The 20392-nt window shown below is 44.4% G+C and overlaps 1 protein-coding gene across 3 annotated transcripts in view; it reads right to left on the bottom strand.

Annotated features, from left to right (window-relative positions):
* Positions 1–15323: 15323 nt before the first annotated feature.
* The window catches only part of PDGFA (platelet derived growth factor subunit A), an 88401-nt gene continuing 83332 nt past the window's right edge, over positions 15324–20392 (bottom strand). For 2 of the 3 annotated variants that reach the window (XM_033914893.1, XM_033914892.1), the window contains exons 5-7: positions 20249–20375; positions 19344–19427; positions 15324–15977 (exon numbers count right to left, since the gene is read on the bottom strand). In XM_033914893.1, the coding sequence (XP_033770784.1) occupies positions 19351–19427; positions 20249–20375 (204 nt within the window). In that variant the 3' untranslated portion in view covers positions 15324–15977; positions 19344–19350. The remainder of the gene's footprint in view (positions 15978–19343; positions 19428–20248; positions 20376–20392) is intronic. The other variant, XM_033914894.1, reaches the window with a different exon arrangement.

Here is a 20392-nt window from a genome sequence, read left to right as displayed (position 1 = left end):
CCGCGGTAACAGCTCCAACGCTCATAGAATTCCTGTTACCGCCGCAGCTATTGCTAAAAACGCTAGCACGGCTTTGTTTATTAGAGCTGAGAACAATCATTTAATACTCTTTCAAACCCCCCTCCCCCCTTTTTTTTTTAGGATAGCTTTTCCGCAGAAGACCATTAAAGAAGGAGGTTGGCTTTCAGTGTTGCACTTGGACAGTGGGGATTCTGATTCCGTATGAACGCTTGCTTTGCATATCGAAGATTGCCTTTTCTATTTATTTAATAGAGTTCTTTTAATTACTGAATTCATGTTATTTTATTATTACAAACCACATAGATTTGCACAAGGTAGATGATGTATATCAAATCTACTGGCTCTGTGGTTCTTTGTGCCTCTTTTTTTTTTTCAAAATGGCTGCTCTTTAATTCAAGAGAGCAACTTCACATAAATGGCATAAGAATGCATGAAAACTGGCGAGTGGAAGACATATTATAGTTCCCAGTATTCTGTAGGTTTCTAAGAAACTCACATTTCTTTTCTTGAAGTTGGTTGGACTTTCTGGATACCAAAATATTCTGATCCATTTTATTTATTTCTAAGATTTCCAGACCGCCTAGCACTAAGCAGTTAAGTTTCAAGTTTATTAGGTGCTTATATACCGCCTATCAAGGTTATCTAGGCGGTTTAGCAATCAGGTACTCAAGCATTTTCCCTATCTGTCCCAGTGGGCTCACAATCTATCTAATGTACCTGGGGCTATGGAGGACTGAGTGACTTGCCCAGGGTCATATGGAGCAGTGCAGGGTTTGAACCCACAACCCCAGGGTGCTAAGGATGTAGCGCCAACCACTGCATCACACACTCCTTCAATTGAAAAAACATTCACAATAATCCATTTACCTAATAACTGATAAACCCAGGCCTGGCATTTCACAGCCAGGTGAGAGATTCCAATAACGTCATTTCTTGCAAAGAGCTGGGCGTAGTAACTTCCCTAAAATCACTACCGCTCAAAGCTCTTGAGGTCTGACTTTGGGGAATCATTTCTTATGCAAACTTTCCAGCAACAGCAAGTCACCCTCTTAACCAGTGGTTCCCAAATCTGTCCTGGGGGGACCCCCAGCCAGTCAGGTTTTCAAGATATCCCTAATGAATATGCATGAGAGAGGTTTGCATACCAGTCACTTCCACTATATGCAAATCTCTCTCATGCATATTCATTAGGGATATCTTGAAAACCTGACTGGCTGGGGGTCCCCCAGGACAGGTTTGGGAACCACTGCTCTTAACCCTCTAGTGCAGTGGCCCCCCAAACCTGTCCTGGGAGAGACCCAGCCAGTCGGGTTTTCAGGATATCCCTAATGAATATGCATGAGAGAGATTTGCCTATAAAGTAAGTAGTAGGCATGCTAATTTCTCTCATGCATATTCATGATGGTTGATTGAATGGTTTAAGCACAGAAGTGTTTTGTGTTGCACTAGGGGGTTTATCAATAATATGTTTTGCAATGATACAGGGGGGCGTGAAGCCTGCGAGGCTTGTGCAGGCAGAGTTATAAAGCTAATTGGTAGGGGTTTAATGAGCCACCGACAATGCAGCATTCAGAGTGGGTTTGGATTATCCTAAGACAGGGGTAGGCAATTGTGGTCCTCGAGAGCCAGAGCCCGGTAAGGTTTTCAGGATATCCACAATAAATATGCATGAGATATATTTGCATCTCAAGGAGGCAGTGCATGCAAATCCATCTCATACATATTCATTGTGGTTATCCTGAAAACTAACCTGGCTCCGGCTCTCGAGGACCGGAATTGCCCACCCCTGGCCTAAGGTAATAGCTGGATTAGCAGTATTTAAATGAATTGTGTTAAATAGAATTGATTATTAAGTAGTAAGGAGTTTGAAAGGGGTTTTATAGGGTTATTTAAAATTTGGGATTTTAATATTGTTTTGTTTGTTTATTGCAGTGGGTGTCCCCTCTTGAAGGAGCCGAAATCAGCGAAAATCAAGTGGGGGGGGGATCTGTATGTTGCAAGTTAAATAGGGGGTTAATGTCCAGGTGGCAAGGCAAGCCGTGAAATGGAAGAACCGCCAGTCACACTATAAAGTACACAGATGTGGCTATGATGGTCCCGTGGTAACCCTTGCCTGTCCTGTGATTTTGGTTATGGGTCTGAGCACATCATTTTTTTTTTTTTTAATATATTTTTTCCAAATATTATTTTGAATGAGGAGTTGACTTATTTCAAAGTGGACTTGTGCTTTTTGGTGGATAGTTTTTTTACACGTGCAGTGATTTTAAACTGTACTCCTAAGTGTTAATGGTAATGCATATTCACGCCTTCCTCAGGGGTCCAATGGTTTGCAAACTCACATATAAAGAATTGGACTGAAAACAGTCTATTGTCTTTAAACATGTGAGCAAAGAACACCACAGACAAGCTGAAGTAGCAATAAAATGCCCATCTGCAGTAACCATTATCTCTCTCCTTATTGGCTAAGGCTCTTAATATTTGCATCTCCTCTTCCTATAGGCTAAGGCTCTTTACACCTGCATTGTGAGGTCATAGGGCTTTATGGTTATAGAAACATAATGGCAGATAAAGGCCAAATGGCTCATCTAGTCTGCCCAACAAAGAAAAATGGGGAGACCCAATAATCCAGTGAAAACAATCCACCGATGAAAACAAAAACCTGTGGATACAGATGTTATGGAGATAATTTATTATCCACTGACATATAAAAACATGAAAATACAATGATAAAAAATACGAGTGATAAAAATCCAACCGGACCCTACACGGTCCGTGTTTCGGCGAACACGCCTTCCTCAGGGGTCCAATGGTTTGCAAACTCACATATAAAGAATTGGACTGAAAACAGTCTATTGTCTTTAAACATGTGAGCAAAGAACACTGCAGACAAGATGAAGTAGCAAAAAAATTAGAATTTTTATCACAATATTTTTTATCATTGTACTTTTTTTAATTGAATTTTCATGGTTTTATATGTCAGCGTTTAATAAATTATTTCCAGAACATCTGTATCCACAGTTTTTGGTTTTGTCTAAATGCTAAAATACCCATAGGCATATAATGGATGTCTCAGCATTTACCACATGCTAAATCGGTTAGCGCCCCTTAATATTGCCCAAGGGTTTTTGAGAGTTGGTCAGATATTTATTTATTCCCCTTCTGAAATGAAGAATAAGGTCTCATAATCAAAAAAGAAAAGACGTCCTAAAATCAGCCTAAATCGGCACTTGGACAATCTAGTGCTGATAATCGAAACGGGTTTTAGACGTACCTAAGAAATGACTTAGACCTTTTAAGTGCTGCTGTACGACCAGAGCAGAAGGAGTGGTGGGATTTGGGTGGGACGTGGGCCGATCTAAACTTAGTCGTACTGCAAGTGTAACCGAAAGTTTAACGAGGCTGCCTGGACGGAAGTTGAACGTTGTGACTTAGGCCATGTAAAACCAGGTCTAAGTGGCCAGATAAGCACTGCAGACACAAAGTACAGACTCCCACACACTGCCCCAGTGATCACTGACCCCTCCCCCCCCCCCACACACACACCATAAAAATCAGAATAAAAACGTACATACCTGCCTCCAGAATATCAGCACCTGGCATAGCAAAGCCTAGTAAAGCAGCACAGATGTGGCTTAAGAAGTGTGGGGGGTGGGCTAGTGAACCATAGAGAGAAGGACCCAGGCCCATAAGCCACTCTAACCATTGCATTTATGGTGGAACATGTGCGCCCCCCAAAACCTCCCCAAACCCTATTGTACTGCCATACAGGTGCCACCTGCAGCCGTGAGGACTATTGGGGTTGTAGACAGGTAAGTCTTGTAGGTTATGGGGGGCTCACCATGACCTATAAGGGAGTTGAGGTGAGATGTGTATATGGCACCCTTTTTGTGAAGTTCGCAGCAGTGCCCTGTAAGGTGACCCACTACTGTGTTGCCATGTCTGGGTGTCCAGTCCATCACTTTGCTGGCCCCTCCCACGTCCAAAAAGTCTTGTTCTAGCCGTTTAAGACTTAGATGAATTTTTGTATGAGAATGGGGTATAAAGATAGATGACTTAGCTGTTTGATCTATCAAACGGCTGGACGTACAGTTAAGACGATTCTCAAACAAAAAAATATTTTGGACGTATTTTTCGAGAATGGACTTTAGGCGCTGCCGACTTTGGGCAACTAGCGACTTAGGCCCAAAACGGACTTGGATGTTTTTTTCGATTATGCCCCTCCACGTGTATAAGTTCTGGGCGTGCTCTTGTCCTACCCAAAGCATGCCCAGACCACAGCTCCTTGCTATTTATACATAGTTTTTTTGGAGGTTCATATCCCAGCTTTGTAAAATGGAAACTTAGGGCTCCTTTTACGAAACCGCGTTAGCGGTTTAACGCGCGTGATAGCGCTAATTTGCCGGCCGTACTAGCCACTACCGCCTCCTCTTGAGCAGGCGGTAGTTTTTCAGCTAGCGCAGGGGTTAGGGTGCACTAAAAAGGTGCGTGCGATAAAACCGCTAACGCGGCTTCGTAAAAGGAGCCCTTAGACGTTTATGCAAGACAAATGTTCAAGTGCTGGTTTATACGCATTTCAAACCAAAAAACCGCCCTTCTTTAGCCCGAGGACCCAGAAATAGAACCAGCTAGAGGAAAGATTAGGGCGTGGCTTGTCCCGCAGTGCCATAACCTACAATTGCAGATAAAAAAAATTTGCAATGTGATATATAAAGTAGATTCTAAAGGTTCCTGGTAGAGGTTTGCACGGGAACGGGGATCGCGGGAATCCCGCGGGGGTCCCGTGGGAATCCCCCCTAACCCATGGGACTCCCATGGGGACCCCCCTCTAGCTAACGGGACTCCCACATAGATGGGAGGCTTTGGAAGCAGGGTTCGTCCATATAATATAATGGACACGTCAGCCTTAGTAAAAGAGGGGGTTTATAAGTTAATTACCTGAACAGAAAACAAAAAAAGGGTTCCACCAAAGAGATTCCACAAGGAAAACAGCAGCGCAAACACAAAAGAAACTGTGGAATTGATGATCCTGTCGGAAGTAATTGCTGCTTTTTATGGGGACGGGCGGGGATGGAGGTAATTCCTTGTGGGGATGGGTGGGGACGGAGAGGATCCTGACGGGGACGGGTGGGGATGGAGAGGATCCTAGCGAGGACAGGCGGGATTTCTGTCCCCGCGCAACTCTCTAGTTCCTGGTACTATACTTTGGCTCTATGAAATCACAGTTAGCATCTCCATCTTGATAATGCTTTTTTTGGCCGATTTTTTAGAAATAAATAGGGGCCTTAGTGGTCTGTCTTATGCCTTCAAAAGAACAGCAGTAACAAAAACCTGATTATTTTGGTGAGTTTAGTCTTCATTCAATTCTGGCAGTAGTTTTTGTCTGCCAACAGTGAGCAGGCGTATAATGCCCAAAATATTAGACCGTTACCAATCTGGGATGATCTTGCCCATCAGCTCTGAGCCAAACTACCACCAAGTCAGAGTGTAGACCAGTGTCTCTCAAACTGTGTGCGCTGAAGAGATTCCGGGTGTGCCACGAGAGATTCCAGAATTTTATTTTTTAAAATTCCCTTCATAAGTATACACTAGACTAGAGGACATGTGTGTCGCATACGTAAGAGTCTGTCAATGTTATGAGCGTCTGTGTGCGTAAGGATACAACCGCTCAAACAAGCATCAATCTTTGACGCGATTGGTCCTTGAAAACTAACGGCAAGCCATTTTGTTTTAAAATTTTTATGCAGCGGTTAGCCTAACTTGAGGAACAAATCGATCAAGGCTTTGTTACCATTTGGATCTTATCTTTGTGAACTTGGATTTTCAGCTCTGACAGAAATTAAATTGGTGAAAAAAAAAAAAAAAAAAAAAGAGAACGTCTGCAAATGGTGGATGACGAAATGTGTGTTTGATTGTCGACTATCGAGCCATGTTTTGAGTTCATTTGCTCTCAAAAACAAGCACTTCCGTCGCATTAATTAGCAATTCTATTCTGTCTACTTTAGTTTCACCATTGTTACAATTGCCCATGCGTAGCTTGAAGAACTTTAAATAAATAACCCTCCAATTTAAATATTTTGTTGGTTTTTGCCATTTTATAATTTCAATTACAATGTGCTGCGAAAATCATTTGCACCATTTAATGCGCTGTGAAAAAAACATTTGCTGTTTAGTAGGCTAGAGTTAAAAAAAAAAAAAGTTTGAGACACACTGGTGTAGACCAGGGGTGTCCAACCTATAGCCTGAGGGCCACATACGGCCCCGTGAAGTATTTCGTGCGGCTCCAGACGAGGGTTTTCCTCTGCTGTCCCCGGGTGTTTACCATCTTGCTGGCTCCCTCCTCTGTCTTGCTGCAGCGTTTGCGCAGACCCAGAAACATTTTTTTTTTCAGCCAATGCGGCCCAGGAAAGCCAAAAGGTTGGACACCCCTGGTGTAGACCCTCGATGCTTTAGAAACTCTGGGGGGAAACTCAGGTCAGCAAGTGTGGCGGCCAATTTTTACGTAAACTGCTCAAATACTTTAGGCTCCTTTTACTAAGCCGCTTTAGGGCTTTAACGCGCGGAATAGAACGCGCTAAATTGCCCCGCACGCTAGACCTCAACACCGGCATTGAGCCGGCGTTAGTTCTAGCCGCGTAGCACGGGTTTAGCATGCGCTAAAATGCTGCGTGCGCTAAAAACGCTAACGCAGCATAGTAAAAGGAGCCCAAACAGTATATAGAATAATTTGTCCAATCCAAAACTCTGGCTCACGGCTTAATAACCCGGTGAAGCATCAAGAATGCAGTAACAATCTCCAGGACACAGAACTGACCCTTGGGATCCGACCCTTGAGCAAATCAAACTGTGCCGCGCTCCCCACCCTCCGATGCAATCACCTCCGAATTCCCCATCGCCACACACACCCCCATCAGATCTTCTCCCACTGTATCCAATTCTCTGCCGATTTCCGTTTGAAATCTAAACCATGTCTAGCCTTGTAGTTCCAAGGGACTCAACAGCTTGACACATTCTCACATTTCAGATTGAAGACGGGGGGGGGGGGGGATTATAGGACTACAAAATAGGGTTTAGGAGAATTGTCCCAATTCATGTTTCCCTAAGGACAGCTCAGCCTGGTGTCCTCACTGTGAATTTCAATACTGCCTTTCAAATTCCAATCTAATCTGATATTTATAGATTGCCTTTGTGGTCCTTCAAACTACCACCTTGTATGGTCTACAAGAGAACGAAATAAATAAACAAATATGCTCTTAAAATGCTTCAGGACATCGGAAGCAGAGGGTAAGACGATCTGGCCTGTGGTTATCCTGGTGTGCCCAATCCTCATCCCCCCACTCCATCCATAACTGGCAAAGGGCATGGATCCATGAGCTCTTGTGATACTCCCACAAAACTACTGCGAAGGGTCAACCTTACACATAAGGGCATCTGCCAGGGCTCATGGGCACCATTTTCTCTGTTGGTGCTGGATGGGCTGGGAGCAGGAGGAGGACCTCTCACATCTCCACACCCTAGACCCCCTAGGATACCCTCTGGGTAAACCTTGGGGATGGTTGGTGGCCAGAGAGGTCAGCCCCATTGGTATGGCATGTGGGGTGGAGTAGGAATACATCTGTATTCCATCTTCATTCAGGCTTGATCATTCTAGAACCTATGGCCTACCCATCACGTTGGACTCTGTTCATCTTTATTGAAAGCTCCTCACTCTGACCCTCTTGATTCTCTTCTGCAGACATACTAGCCTCCTATGCTGCCTCCCTGTGGCATATGGATGGGGGGGGAGAGAGTCAGGAAGAGGCTATGGGCCCTGGGCATCAGGATAGCAGGGATGCCGGCAGCAACACCAGAAGGACAGAAAAATAAAAGCATGTGGTCTCTCTGACGCAATGGGTATTGGGATGAAGGTTTGGTGCATGCATAAACTTTTGACACCCCCCCTCGCCCCCTCCAAGCGCTGGAAACCCACGATGCACCACTGTCTCACACAGAATGGATGTGTAAATTGCCTTTTCAAGGCTTCAGGGGGACACCATCAGCCATGCACTTCAAAAACACGATAAAGTGGTACAGTTCAGGTCAGGACATGGGCGGGGCAATTCTATAACTTGATGCCAACACTTATGTGCCCCTTTGCAGTTTGCGGTATAGCACTTAGATATGACCTCATAGAATAGTGCCTGGTGCCAAAGGGGCGGAGCATAAGCAGGCAATGGGCGTGTCTCCAACTTCAATGCTCTCCATGGCATTTAGGCATGCCTATGTACATCTGCCACAGAGCTACGTAAATCATTGTACCACCCAAAAAAAAAAAGCACAAAGGACCTCAATGAACAAGAACTTGTCTTTATTGACCCAACACAAACTGGGTTTTGGCAGCCAATGAGCAAAATGCAATTACCAGAGTCAGTTGTAAAGCCTGAGCACAGAGAGCAATCTCAAAGTAACATTGTCGTATGCCGAAACACGCCTCGTGCTGGTCCCTGTTCATTGAGGTTCTTTGTGCTTTTTTATTTTTTTTTTATTTTTTTTTTTTGCTGTATCATGTTTGGTGTGCTCTGTCCCTCTCTGTGCTGGCCGTAAATCATTGTACCTACATTTTGGAGTGCCAATTCAGGTCAACGCCTGTGTTCTATCGTGGCATCTTGGTGAGCAAATGCTACGATAGAATAAAGGTTCCTCATGGACGGTACCAAGTTATCGAGTAGCACCCGTGGTACATCTGAAGCTTCCTGGCCAGAAGTCCACGTTGGTAACTTTCAGTAAACTCATATGCTGTTAACACTAGTCACAACTGGATCACATTATAAGTTATATCTACATGTTTTTAATGAATATATGAATTCTTTTTATCATTTACATATCTTTTAGGCAAAAAAAAAAAAAAAGGACTGAGCAACATTATAGGCAAATCCCACTGAAACATAAATATATAAATTATACTTTTTTACAAGCGTTTTTCTTTCTTTCTTTTTTTTTTTTTTTTTTGAACGTCGACACAAACACTTATGTGCATAACATTATGCATTGGTACACGAAAGTCTCGAGTGAGCGCACACAACTTCAGTACATGTATTTCCAGTTTTGACGTTCATGTAATACACAAGGAGGAGGATCACAAAATACAATGTAGGCAACTGACTGCATCTCATGTATTTAGTATCAGGAGTCACTAATTATTATCTCTAAATGAGCTTTATGGGGGGGAAGGAGGGAAAGAAGGAGTAAAATATGGCTGAAGAGGGGAGAGGTTACGGCAGAGCTTATCAGTTCTGTCCTGATGCTCCCCACAGCCATTTGGGTTTCAGAATATCCAAAATAAAGATAACACCAAGTTATCTGATGCTCAGAGGGCAGTTCTATAATTGTACATCCATATTTAGGCACCTAGGGTCAGATTCTATAAGGCGTCACCAGGCACCCTAATCGCGAATGCCTAGCGACGTCCAACTAAACTCCGCACGCAGCCAAATTGATTTTTAATTGGCTAAATGGTATGGTAATTGACCACGCCATTTAAAAAAAAACATTTACTAATTAAGGTTGCACACGGATATCCACGTGGCGCCTAGCCATGCCCAAGTTGAGAAGCCTTCTAATACCTAACAACGCCTACCTGAAGAAGTAGACGTGGTTACAAGCGGAAAATAGGCATGGTTTATTTAGGTGGTGTTAGGCGCGCTCGCAAATTAGGCCGGGTTATATATCAGTGCCCACCTCAGCAACCCCTAAGGATGCCTAGGCATCGCTAGGTATGATTCTATGAAAGACGCCTAGTGGTTAATTGACAACCACATGGACTGGCGCCTACAGGTTAGGTGCGGCTAGGCGCTGTTTATAGAATCGAGCCCCTAGAGCAGGAATTCTCAAAGTCAATCCTCGAGGTCCACAAGCCAGCCTGGTTTTCAGGATTTCCACAATGAATATGTATAGGATCTATTTGCAGCGAATGCAGATGGACCTCATACATATTCATTGTGGAAATCCCGAAAACCAGGCTGGGTTGTGGACCTCGAGGACTAGGTTTGAGGACCCTTAAATGCCGGAGATGTGTGCAACCTATAATATTCTCTATGTGTGTGAGTCCCGCCCACACTATGCCCAAGCGTATGCGCTATGCAAGAGAGGCATGTGTTTGCAGAATAGCTGTTAGGAGGAATTTTGGCATTTATGCACATTTTTCCAGAATTCTAATCATTTATATGCATAATTGACATAAAAATGTTAGTGGTCACTTTACAGAATTACCCCCTCATTATGGATATCCTGAAAATTAGCTGTGAGTCATCGGGATAAGTTTGAGAAACCTTAATTTAGGGAGTGTGCTCGTTTGGCAGAAGAGATGAATTTTTTAAAGAACTTAAAAAAAAAAAAACCCAAAACTGGAAGGGGGGGGGGGGTCAGCAAGAAAAAAAATTTTTTTTTTGCTTGTATTTTTCCATTGATTAGAAAAAAGGTTTCATTCGTATTTTCCCATCAATTTGAACGGACGTTATGTAATGTAATTTTATGTCTTATGTTTCCTTTTATGATTATGGGATATGTATGTGATAAACGCAATAAAAAAAGAAGAGACAGGCGTTTCCCAAGGGATGTTTTCACAGACACAGATGAAAAGCTTCATCCTCCTCAGCCTTTTGATATATCACGATACAAAAAAAAAAAAAAAAAGGGGGGGGGGCAGATTTCAAAATTTCTTTCCACTCGCACTCAGCAACACTTTGGTCCCAATGAAAGAGTTACAAGCCAAGACGAGTCTAAGGGCTCCTTTTACAAAGCTGAGCGGGTGTTTAGCACGCACTAAATCAATGCGTGCGTTAACCGCTAACGCGTCCATAGGTTAACATGCACGCATTAGCGTTTAGCGCATAGCGCGGCTTAGTAAAAGAGGGGGGGCTAAGTCAGATTCCCGCTCCGGCTTCAGTTCCGTGGAATGCGCAAACGCAACAACTTCACAAAGGGCCGGAATTAATCCAATACAGGGCTCTTCCCTGCAAGGCCAAGGGCCAGTGGGAGCCTCCATCAACCCTGTGTGGCCTCCTGACTCTTTCCCAGGACACAATCTAACCCGCCTCTCCCTCAGACTTCCTGCTGGCATGCCATCTAACAGTTATTCTGTTTAATGCCCGAACCACTCGGCTCTTCGTGGGTCTGAAACATGTACTTCTCAAAATCCAACTCTAGTCTCACGAGGCACGAGGACCGTGCAGTTCAAACTCCCTGCCAGCTCTGGAAGAAAAACAGAGAGGGCTGGGCTTAACCACTGGACCGGTTGAGGCTCTGGCCTAGGGCGCTGGGGATTAAAGGCACCCAAATATCTAGCCTCTGAGCTCACCTGGTCTACAGGCTATGCTTTCTCTCCCTCACCAGTCTGGTCTCTCCCCTTCTCTTTTCCTCCCCATGGGTCTTGCACTGCTCCCTCACCCATCTCCTGCCAGGTCTAGGACGACTGAATGTGACTGTTTCGTCGTGGCCAGTTTGATTCAGCATTTGGGGGGGGGTGTTTAATGGCCATCACATTGGCCCCAGGGCAGCAGACCGCAGGGCAAGGCCACGAAGTAGGCGGCGGTAGCTGACTTGGAGCAGGTGGGCCTGGGGGGAGGGGAGGGGAAAGCTGCTGCCAGCGTTGCTGGAGCCCAGGTACCAGGAAGGAGGTTAGATCTGTAGAAGCTGCCGCCGGAGCTTTCTCGTCACACAGCTCTAGAGAAGGTGCTGCCGGAGCTTCCTCAATGCACAGCTTGCTGCCTGAAGCCCAGCCTCCCTGAGATGGGACGATTCAACGCGGCCATTTCATCACAGCTGCAATTAAATGCCCCGCTATGAATCATCCCATTCTGGCTCCTGCCTCCTCTGATGCAATTTCCTGTGGGCAGAATGCAGCAGAGAGAAGACCCAGGGGCTGTCTGAGAGCAGCCTGTGAGGCTGCTGCTGGCGACCGACGCAGATCGTACATGACAGCAGGGGAGCAAGAGAAGTGAAGGACTAGTACTAGCATTGATGGGTGGGGGAGGGGAGATTCTGAACATGGTGGGTGGGGGGGGGGAATGATGGGTGGGGGGGAGGTGAGATTCTGGAAGCATTGTGCTGGGGAGTGCACCGCCAAACCAAATTCTCTCAGGGTTGCCCCTGTCCCTGGCCACGAAAACAGAAAAGCTGCTCAAAGGTTGACACCACAAACAGGTCTCCAAAGAAAGTACAGGGCAGGAGTGGCAACGCCAGTCTTCAAAGGGCCACAACCCAGACAGGGTTTTGAGGTTTCCACAATGAATATGGTATGAGATCTATCTGTATGAATAGGAGCATTACATGCAAATCAGTCTCATGCATATTCATTGGGGGAAATTTTGACTGGGTTGTGGCTCTTGGAACACCATAGAAGCCCACCCCTGGAATATGGGGAAAGGGGGCAGAGCCAGCTGGCGGTCATGTTTATATTTTTTTGACACACTGGCCCCCATTTAAAAATAGTGAAGAGCTCTGATCTAATAGCTTATTTAACATGTAATGCCTATGCGATAATTAAAGTGTGAAAAAAACCAAAAACAAATTAAAGGCTTCTATCTGAAAAAGGAAAAGAAAGGGAGAAAAAAAACCTTGTGAAGGATGAAATTGAGCCTCCACTCAGAGAACAGTTAAGCTCTGGAACGTGTTGCCAGAAGATGTGGTAAGAGCGGGTAGCGTAGCTAATTTTAAGAAAGGTTTGGACAAGTTCCTGGAGGAAAAGTCCATGGTCTGTTATTGAGAAAGACATGGGGGAAGCCACTGCTTGCCCTGTATCGGTAGCATGGAATGTTTCTACTCTTTGGATTTTGGCCAGGTACTGGTGACCTGGATTGGTCACCGTGGGAACGGGCTACTGGGCTTGATGGACCATTGGTCTGACCCAGTAAGGCTATTCTTATGATCACTACTAGCGACTTGCTTCTGATATTGATGCCATCCAATGGCTTAAGTAAGGAGGGGGTGCAAAGGGTGGGCAATGGGAGGGCGCAAAGGGTGGGCAATGGGGGGGTTGCCGACATCCCTCCTCCTCTCTGCCCCATCCCACCTCTTCCCATTCCTCCCCTCCATGCGCGTGCACCCCCCCCCTTTTCCTTCCCTCCATACCTCTAGTTGAAGTTGTTTCACAGCGGTCAACAACGTGCTCTTCGCGTGCCGCGCCTAGGAAGTGACATCAGAGGGAGAGCTGACAGGGGTCGCAAGGTAGCACGTGGTTGACCGCTGCGAGCAACAACTTCAACTAGAGGTACGGGGGAAGGAGCAGGGAGTCACGCGCGGGATTGGGGGAGGGTGGAGACAAGGGCGGGGGAAGGGCGCTACCGCTCTCACTCGCTACCCCACTGATGCCATCAGAAGATACAAGCACATCACTGGTAAAATAAATAAAATTTAAAAAACCTCCCTTATCATATTTTATATAGCAAAATCACCAAATGCCACAATTATTTTAACTCAAGTAGCCAAATTGTAAAGAACAAAATATTTTTAGTGTACTTACATATCTTAAAGTATTCAATCGTGCAAATGCATGAGTGGCAGAAAATATATCCAAATTTTCAATGCATCAACATTAGAGGTTGCTACCTTGTTTCCCCAAAAATAAGACCTACGCCGAAAATAAGTCCTAGTCGCCGGCGGCAGCAGCACTTCCTCCCGCCCATCGCCACACACCCACATCCTCCCTCCCCCCACAACCCATCTCTCCCTCCCATCCGAACCGCGAGAAAGGAATACCTTATAACAGCGTTGGCAGCAATCTACACAGGCTGCTTCGCGGCCTTCTATCTCCTGGGCATTCTTCTGCCGCCTCACTGATGATGTCATCAGCAACGCAGCAGAGGAATGCCCGGGAGATAGAAGGCTGCGAAACAGCCTGTGTAAATTGCTGCCGATGCTGTTATAAGGTATTCCAGTCTCACGGTTCAAATGGGAGGGAGAGATGGGTCAGCGGGGGTGGGGGGTGCGCGGCGGGAGGGGGGATAGAAAGATACTACACGGGGGGGGATGGGAGGGATAGAAGCCGCAAAGGTTCTGCTGCACAAGGGGATGGGTGAGAGGGGAGGGAAGATGCTGCACATGTGACGGAAAGAAAGGATATAGGAAGAATTGGGGTAGAGGAGAGGAAGGGAGAGATGATCATTATGTGAAAAAAATAAGACATCCCTGAAAATAAGACCTAGTGCCTTTTTTGGGCCCCAAATTAATATAAGACAGTGTCTTATTTTCGGGGAAACACGGTAGTAGTGGAGGCTCATTTTCGTCCTTCACAAAATTTTGTGCAACACTGAGGGTGTTTTTCTCCTTGCCTTTTCCTTTTTCAGATAGAAGTTTTTGGGGCATGGGGGGGATTTGAATAGTATTTGTGATCGTTTTGCTATTTTGATCCATTCAGCCATTTGTTAAGTATTGTCATAATTAAAGTGTGGCCATATAATATAAACCGTCACCAAATAAAGGGGACAGAAGAATGTAAGAGGGGGAGGGAAGCTACGAGGCATACAGTACAGCTGAAGGATACAGGACAGACAGCGCCTGAGTATTTACCTACCCTGTTGTCATTTTAACGTGACGTTTGGGATGTGGTGTTACAAAAATATGACCGCAAAATGCATTTCTGTTTTGTTTTTTTCTATTTTAGTTGCTTTTTATCATTTTTTGGTTCAAGAAAACATAGCAGGATTTTTCTCAGTTATATAAAAACTGTTAATTTTTTTTAGATAAAAAATACAAACTTCAACTTTACAAAAAAAAAAAAAAAAAAATCCCTCATACTTCCGTTGATGCACATTAAGCATAACTTTTTCTCTTTTTTTTTTTTTTTATACCAAAAATAAAGAATTTTGTTTCTTTTTTTCAAATATCAGTAGCAGGGAGTCTCCTCACCCATCCTACAACAACCCTCTACAATGCAGTAGCTAAGAGATCATTGTCCACATGGCGCACAAGAGGAGAGGGAATCAAAGTCCTTCCGTGAACCGAGAACGGCTGACTGCCGCAATGTGGCGCCATCGAAGCGAGGCAAACGGACAGCGAGTCGCACCCGGGCACCCTAGGGTCCGCTGAAGTGTGGCATTGCATTCTTGAAGTGTTCCTTGAAATGATGGGGAGCAGGCTGGTGGCGTTTATGGCAGAATGATTTCTTAAGTTGTGCTATTTCTTTTCATTTTTAATTAAGTTTTTACTTGTCGAGAGATCAGTTCATTTGCATCCTTCTAGGAGGAAAAACATAACGTTTGCACTGATTTTCTGTAACAACCGTCCAGTATAGGTATTATTTTGTAAGTGTCCATCAGATAATAATAAGCTAGGCAAAACAGTAAAATAAAGCGCAATAATCACTTTATGATGTATAAGATTTTTTTTGTTTTTTTTTAAGTCCACTTAAGATTCCCCAGATGGCATTCTGTAAAGAATTGATAAATCACAAAGCAAAGATTTGTTAGTTGGGTCTCTGCAGTACTTGACCATTTCAAAACATTCCTCTTCCTTTTTTTATTTTTTTTTCTTGGGGGGAGTGAAGGGAGGGGGGGGTCACCTGAAGTCCATCAGTGTCTATCCATCTTCATCAAGAAAGCAGGCACATTTCTTGACATAAAGCACCATCGATTGTTCGGACATAAATCAGTTCCTCGCTTCAAGAGTTTTGTTCCATTGCTAGTACTTTCAATGTAGTACCCTCTATTCATCTGAGGCCGCCTTTGTGCGGTCTGCCAAGTGTCCCATTGTTTCCCCCAGAGTGCTACAATACTTGCTTTGATGTTGCGTTAAACAAATGTACATTGTTTCTTTGTCCTCGTGAAATGTCCTATGAGCCAGTTTGCACACAGGAGAACAAATAAGAAATAATAGTCGATAAAGCACCATACACAGTAGGTTCAGGAATGTAACAAACCTTGTAGATCCAAGTCCCGGATGGAATTTTTTATTTTTTATTTTTTTAGCTTATTTTCACCTTACATCTGAAAAGAAAACAAAAAAAAGAATAATTAATTGACCTGAGCTAAGACCCAAAACGATTCTGTTCTAAGATTTAAAAACCATTTCCAGATACTATTTCTCATCTTTGCTGGGTGGGTTCCTAACTCCCTTGAAGAAGCTGAAATCTATAAAATATTATTTTAAAAAAAAAAAATCATTTCTATACTAAACCCAACAAAACCAATTGTGAATTGGAAAAAAAAGTGTTCCACAAAAGATCCTATCTTCTATCTGTTCATTTCTCAAAGCCTGTCTTAAAATGACCCTCCTCTGAATATCTATACAGTTTATTTGGGCTCGTACAATGAACGTCCTATTAGCTAGATTAAAAACGGGTGGTCCTAGGGACAATGTTTAGACTGGAGAAGAACAAGTAGATCCATGGAGTGGCATTTTCAAATATTTGCATGCACCTTTATCCTTTCCACCGCCCGAAAAAAAGAAGGGTGTGGAAAGCTTGAGGGGATGTCCGTGCTTGTGCACCCATGTCAGCAAATTTTCAAAAGAAAAATGACATGTGGAGCTTTCTTTGAAAGCAGTCAACAGGTCTGTGGACTTTGTGCCTAGGCAGACTAGTAAAAACTATCCCTAGAATGTAATTTTTCTCCAAGTTTTGAGATACTCCTAGCTTGGGAAGTCACCTGGTTAACACTCGTATAATATCGTGAAAAAGATTTTTGGTTAGAGCAGGTCAGCTGCACTCTACTCTTGGGACCCCCCATTGTTTTCCCAAAGATTTAAGTCCATATTTATTTAAAATTTCCCAGAATTCCCCAGGTAAGCCTCATTAGCTGTCACATTTATGCCACTTCCACGGTGTCTGCGGAGAACGAACTCCTCCTAAGATCCGGTGACTCCTCCTGAACTGGAAGTCTTTATAGTGATTGAAAAAGCACTGAATAAGTTTTCCTCCCCTCCAATATAAAGCATTTCCATTTTTGGAAGACCAATCCGTCCAAGATTCAGCACGCGCCGATATGGAGTGTCGGAGCTGTTCACAGCGGGCTGACCTGATCTCGGATATGTAATGCAAGGGGCATGAACCGCTCCCAGCATTGAACATACAGGTATCAGTGGTCATCCGGAAGTTAACCGGGCACCAACCAATATTCAGACCAATGCCTGGTTAACTTTAGCATATAAAGGGCTCATTTTACTAAACCGCAGGAGATATTCTTACCGCGGGCTGGCAAAGTATATGCTCCAATACTCCTTCAATTCCTATGAGCATTGGGGAATGCGCCTCGCCGGCCCGCCGTAAAAAGCTCTTCCCTGGTTTAATAAAACCTGGCGAAAGTCAGGACAACCCTTTTACTGAACTAACCTAATGCAGTCATTTAGCCAGTTAGCCGACTTAAAATCGTCTGCCCACACTCCACCCCCAGTCTACCCCTAACGTAACTTGGTTAGGAGATGGCCAGTTGGCGGCGATACCGAGCGGCACTGAGGTAACCACTTAAGTGTTGCTGAATCTCCCTTGCCAGGTCGCTCAGCGGAGTTTAACTGGGTAGAGGTTACACCCTTTCTGAGAATATCAGACCCAATCAAGATATTTTGCATAGATATATTTAACTGTTGGCTGATATTCAAAAGGCACTTATCTAGGTTAGCAGATGCTGCTAACTGGATAAAAGCCAGCCGACAAAATCAGTAGCCCAGAGAGACTTCCTCAGTACTGGGGAGGACCGTGGGCAGAGCCAGAGGTATTCATGTTAGCGACCTCTAACCTGATGGCTAACGGGTTAAATAAAGGTAGAACAGTGAAAGACCAGTCTTGTAAACGTGCAGTTAAGTATTTAACTTTGAGATATGTGTTTCTTCTCCCTGAGCATCTAAGATCCTTTTTAGATCTTAAAAAGCTATCTACCGGTGTTACATGAAGTGTATTAATAGTATCAGACGAAGATTATGGACTCCTTTTACGAAGCCGCGTTAGCGGCTTTATCGCACGTACATTTTTAGCGTGCGCTAACCCCCGCGCTAGCCGAAAAACCACGCCTGCTCAAGAGGAGGTGGTAGCGGCTATTACACGCATTAAACCGCCAACGCGGCTTCGTACAAGGAGCCCTATGTGTTAAAGCCAAACACTTTTGCATGTTTCTCCTCCTCAATTTTATAGAGGTCTAAGGAAGTGTCTGTCTGTATTTCTACGATTTATTTCAAGATGGAATTATAACTCCACGAATTATGATTGAACTTGGCGCTGTGTTACGTGCGTGTGTTTTAACTTGTAATGATCTCTTAAATAAATAAAGTAAAAGACCAGTCTAGCCCTTATCTGGATTGCTATACTGTTAACCTCTGAATATCGCTGCTAACTGGATGGCGCCACTGATCCGCGCCGATATCTGGATGTTAGCGCTGAATATCTAGTGTTGTTTGTTTTGGGGGTTTTTTTTTTAACAGCAGCCAGCATTTTAAGGAACACTAACTACTAAAGCCTGTATTTCGGTCCCTTTGTTCTTTCATGCGTTTGCAAAGACCACAATGAATTTTGGGCTTGCCTAGCTTGGATACATTAGGCCAGCCCAGTAGCTCTGTGCTAGGTTTTGCCATGAGGAACACCTGGGCTGGGTTCCCAAGTTATTGCCTTTTGCCCTCCCCGCCGCTCTCCAGGCTTGATGGCGCTGGGATGGCAGCGTCCACAACCCCCGGGATGGTGGTCCTTCATCATTCAATGATGACCCTTACTGTCCCGAATGAGGGTGTCTGTGAATCAGGCTCTGGAGAAGTCTGCAATCTGAAGCCCCCTAGCTAACGATTATCACTGCACTGGATAAAACGTTATAAAAATTAAGGAAAAATCCCAGCATAATTTCTGGAATCCCAAAGGAGCAGGAAGAAAACTCTTGAGTCCAAAAAAATAATTTATTTTTTAGGTGGATAATTCCACTAGGAACAGACTGACTGCTCTACAGGGTGCTAGAATGCCCGCACATGTATTTCAAAATTGAATATACCTACCAATGTGCTCCCGACGTGAGCCCTCAACCACAAACCAGATCAACCTGCAAAAATTCGCTCATGCATGCATTACGAGATGCTTTGATCTCAAGGAATCAACAATGATGAAAACGAAAAGCCAAATGGAATGACACTTCTGATGAAAGAAGCAGAAGCATGAAGAGGGATTTTGTTAGGGAAGGAGCTGAAGAATGCAAGACGCTGATGGTGATGTGTAGCTGAAAGGGAGACGACAGCAGGAAGAATTATCAAAGCCAATCAAAATGGGATTTCATTGCAGCCTGAAGGGTAGCAGCAAAGTGTCAAAGATTTGAACAGCGATTGTGTTGGGTGTGATTAAGGGTTTCATTGCTTGTGCTCGTTATTTGTATGGAAGGTCCTACCTGATTATCAAACATTCCCAGAAGTATTTAGGTTGCTTTTAACTTTTTTTCGTGTCCGTTTTTTACCTGTTTCCCTAGGCTTTCCTGTTGACACAAGGGCATGGCTGGTAAGAAAGCCCAAAGGAAAAGCAATTGGTTGAACACCAACATCACAAGAACATAGAATGCCTTCAAGAAGAAAGCAATCCTTTTTAACCACTGATCGATGGAAATACATTTTTCACTGACACCTAGAAATGCCTTAAGTCATGGCAGATATGGACCACAAGGACCATCTGCTTTACTCATTTCTGAAACAATACGTCACACTGGATCCTCCTAATGTAAGCTATCCATATGTTCTATTTTATCTTTTGTAGTTCAAACAATGCTGACATAATGGATTGTTTTTTTCCCCTCTGTTCGCCACAGTGGCATAGCAAGGGTGAGAGACCCCCAAGTCCCTCCCCCACTCTTTCCCCGATCCCCCCGTCGCGAGTGCCCCCCTTCCCTTCCCCCGTATCTCTAGCTGTTCACCGCCACGAGCAGCAAGAACTTGAACATGCTCCTCATGACCCCCGTCGACTCTCCCTCCGACGTCATTTCCTAGGCGCGGCACCCAGAAGTAACGTCAGCGGGAGAGACGACGTGGTCGCGAGGAGCATGTTGATGTTTTTGCTCGCGGCAGAGAACAACTAGAGAAGGAAAGGGGAGGAGAGGGAAGAGGCGGGAGGGGTGGAGAGGAAGAGGAGTGCCGGTGCCCAGGGCGGACTGCCCTCCCCCACCCTAGGCCACTAGTTCTCTACAACCAGTGGGTCCATTACTAACGCAAGCGAGATGCAAAGATGTTATAATGATAAAAACCAGTTCAAGATTTCGGGTTAAATCGAACATCATCAGAATGAAAACTAGAAAGGAAATGTTACCTGTTTCTTCTTCTCGATAATCTGAATTAGAATTTGGCGCTGTACAGGTGCATTCCAAATGTTCTTCTAACCGCACAAGGACTTCTTTTAATTTTGGTTTTTTCCTTATGTATTCTACTTTTGCCACCTGCAACAGAAAATGGT

This window comes from Geotrypetes seraphini, chromosome 11 (assembly GCF_902459505.1).
Source record: "Geotrypetes seraphini chromosome 11, aGeoSer1.1, whole genome shotgun sequence".
Classification (NCBI taxonomy): domain Eukaryota; kingdom Metazoa; phylum Chordata; class Amphibia; order Gymnophiona; family Dermophiidae; genus Geotrypetes; species Geotrypetes seraphini.
The sequence above is the reverse complement of the archived record's forward strand: the minus strand, read 5'-3'. Positions and strand labels throughout refer to the sequence as shown.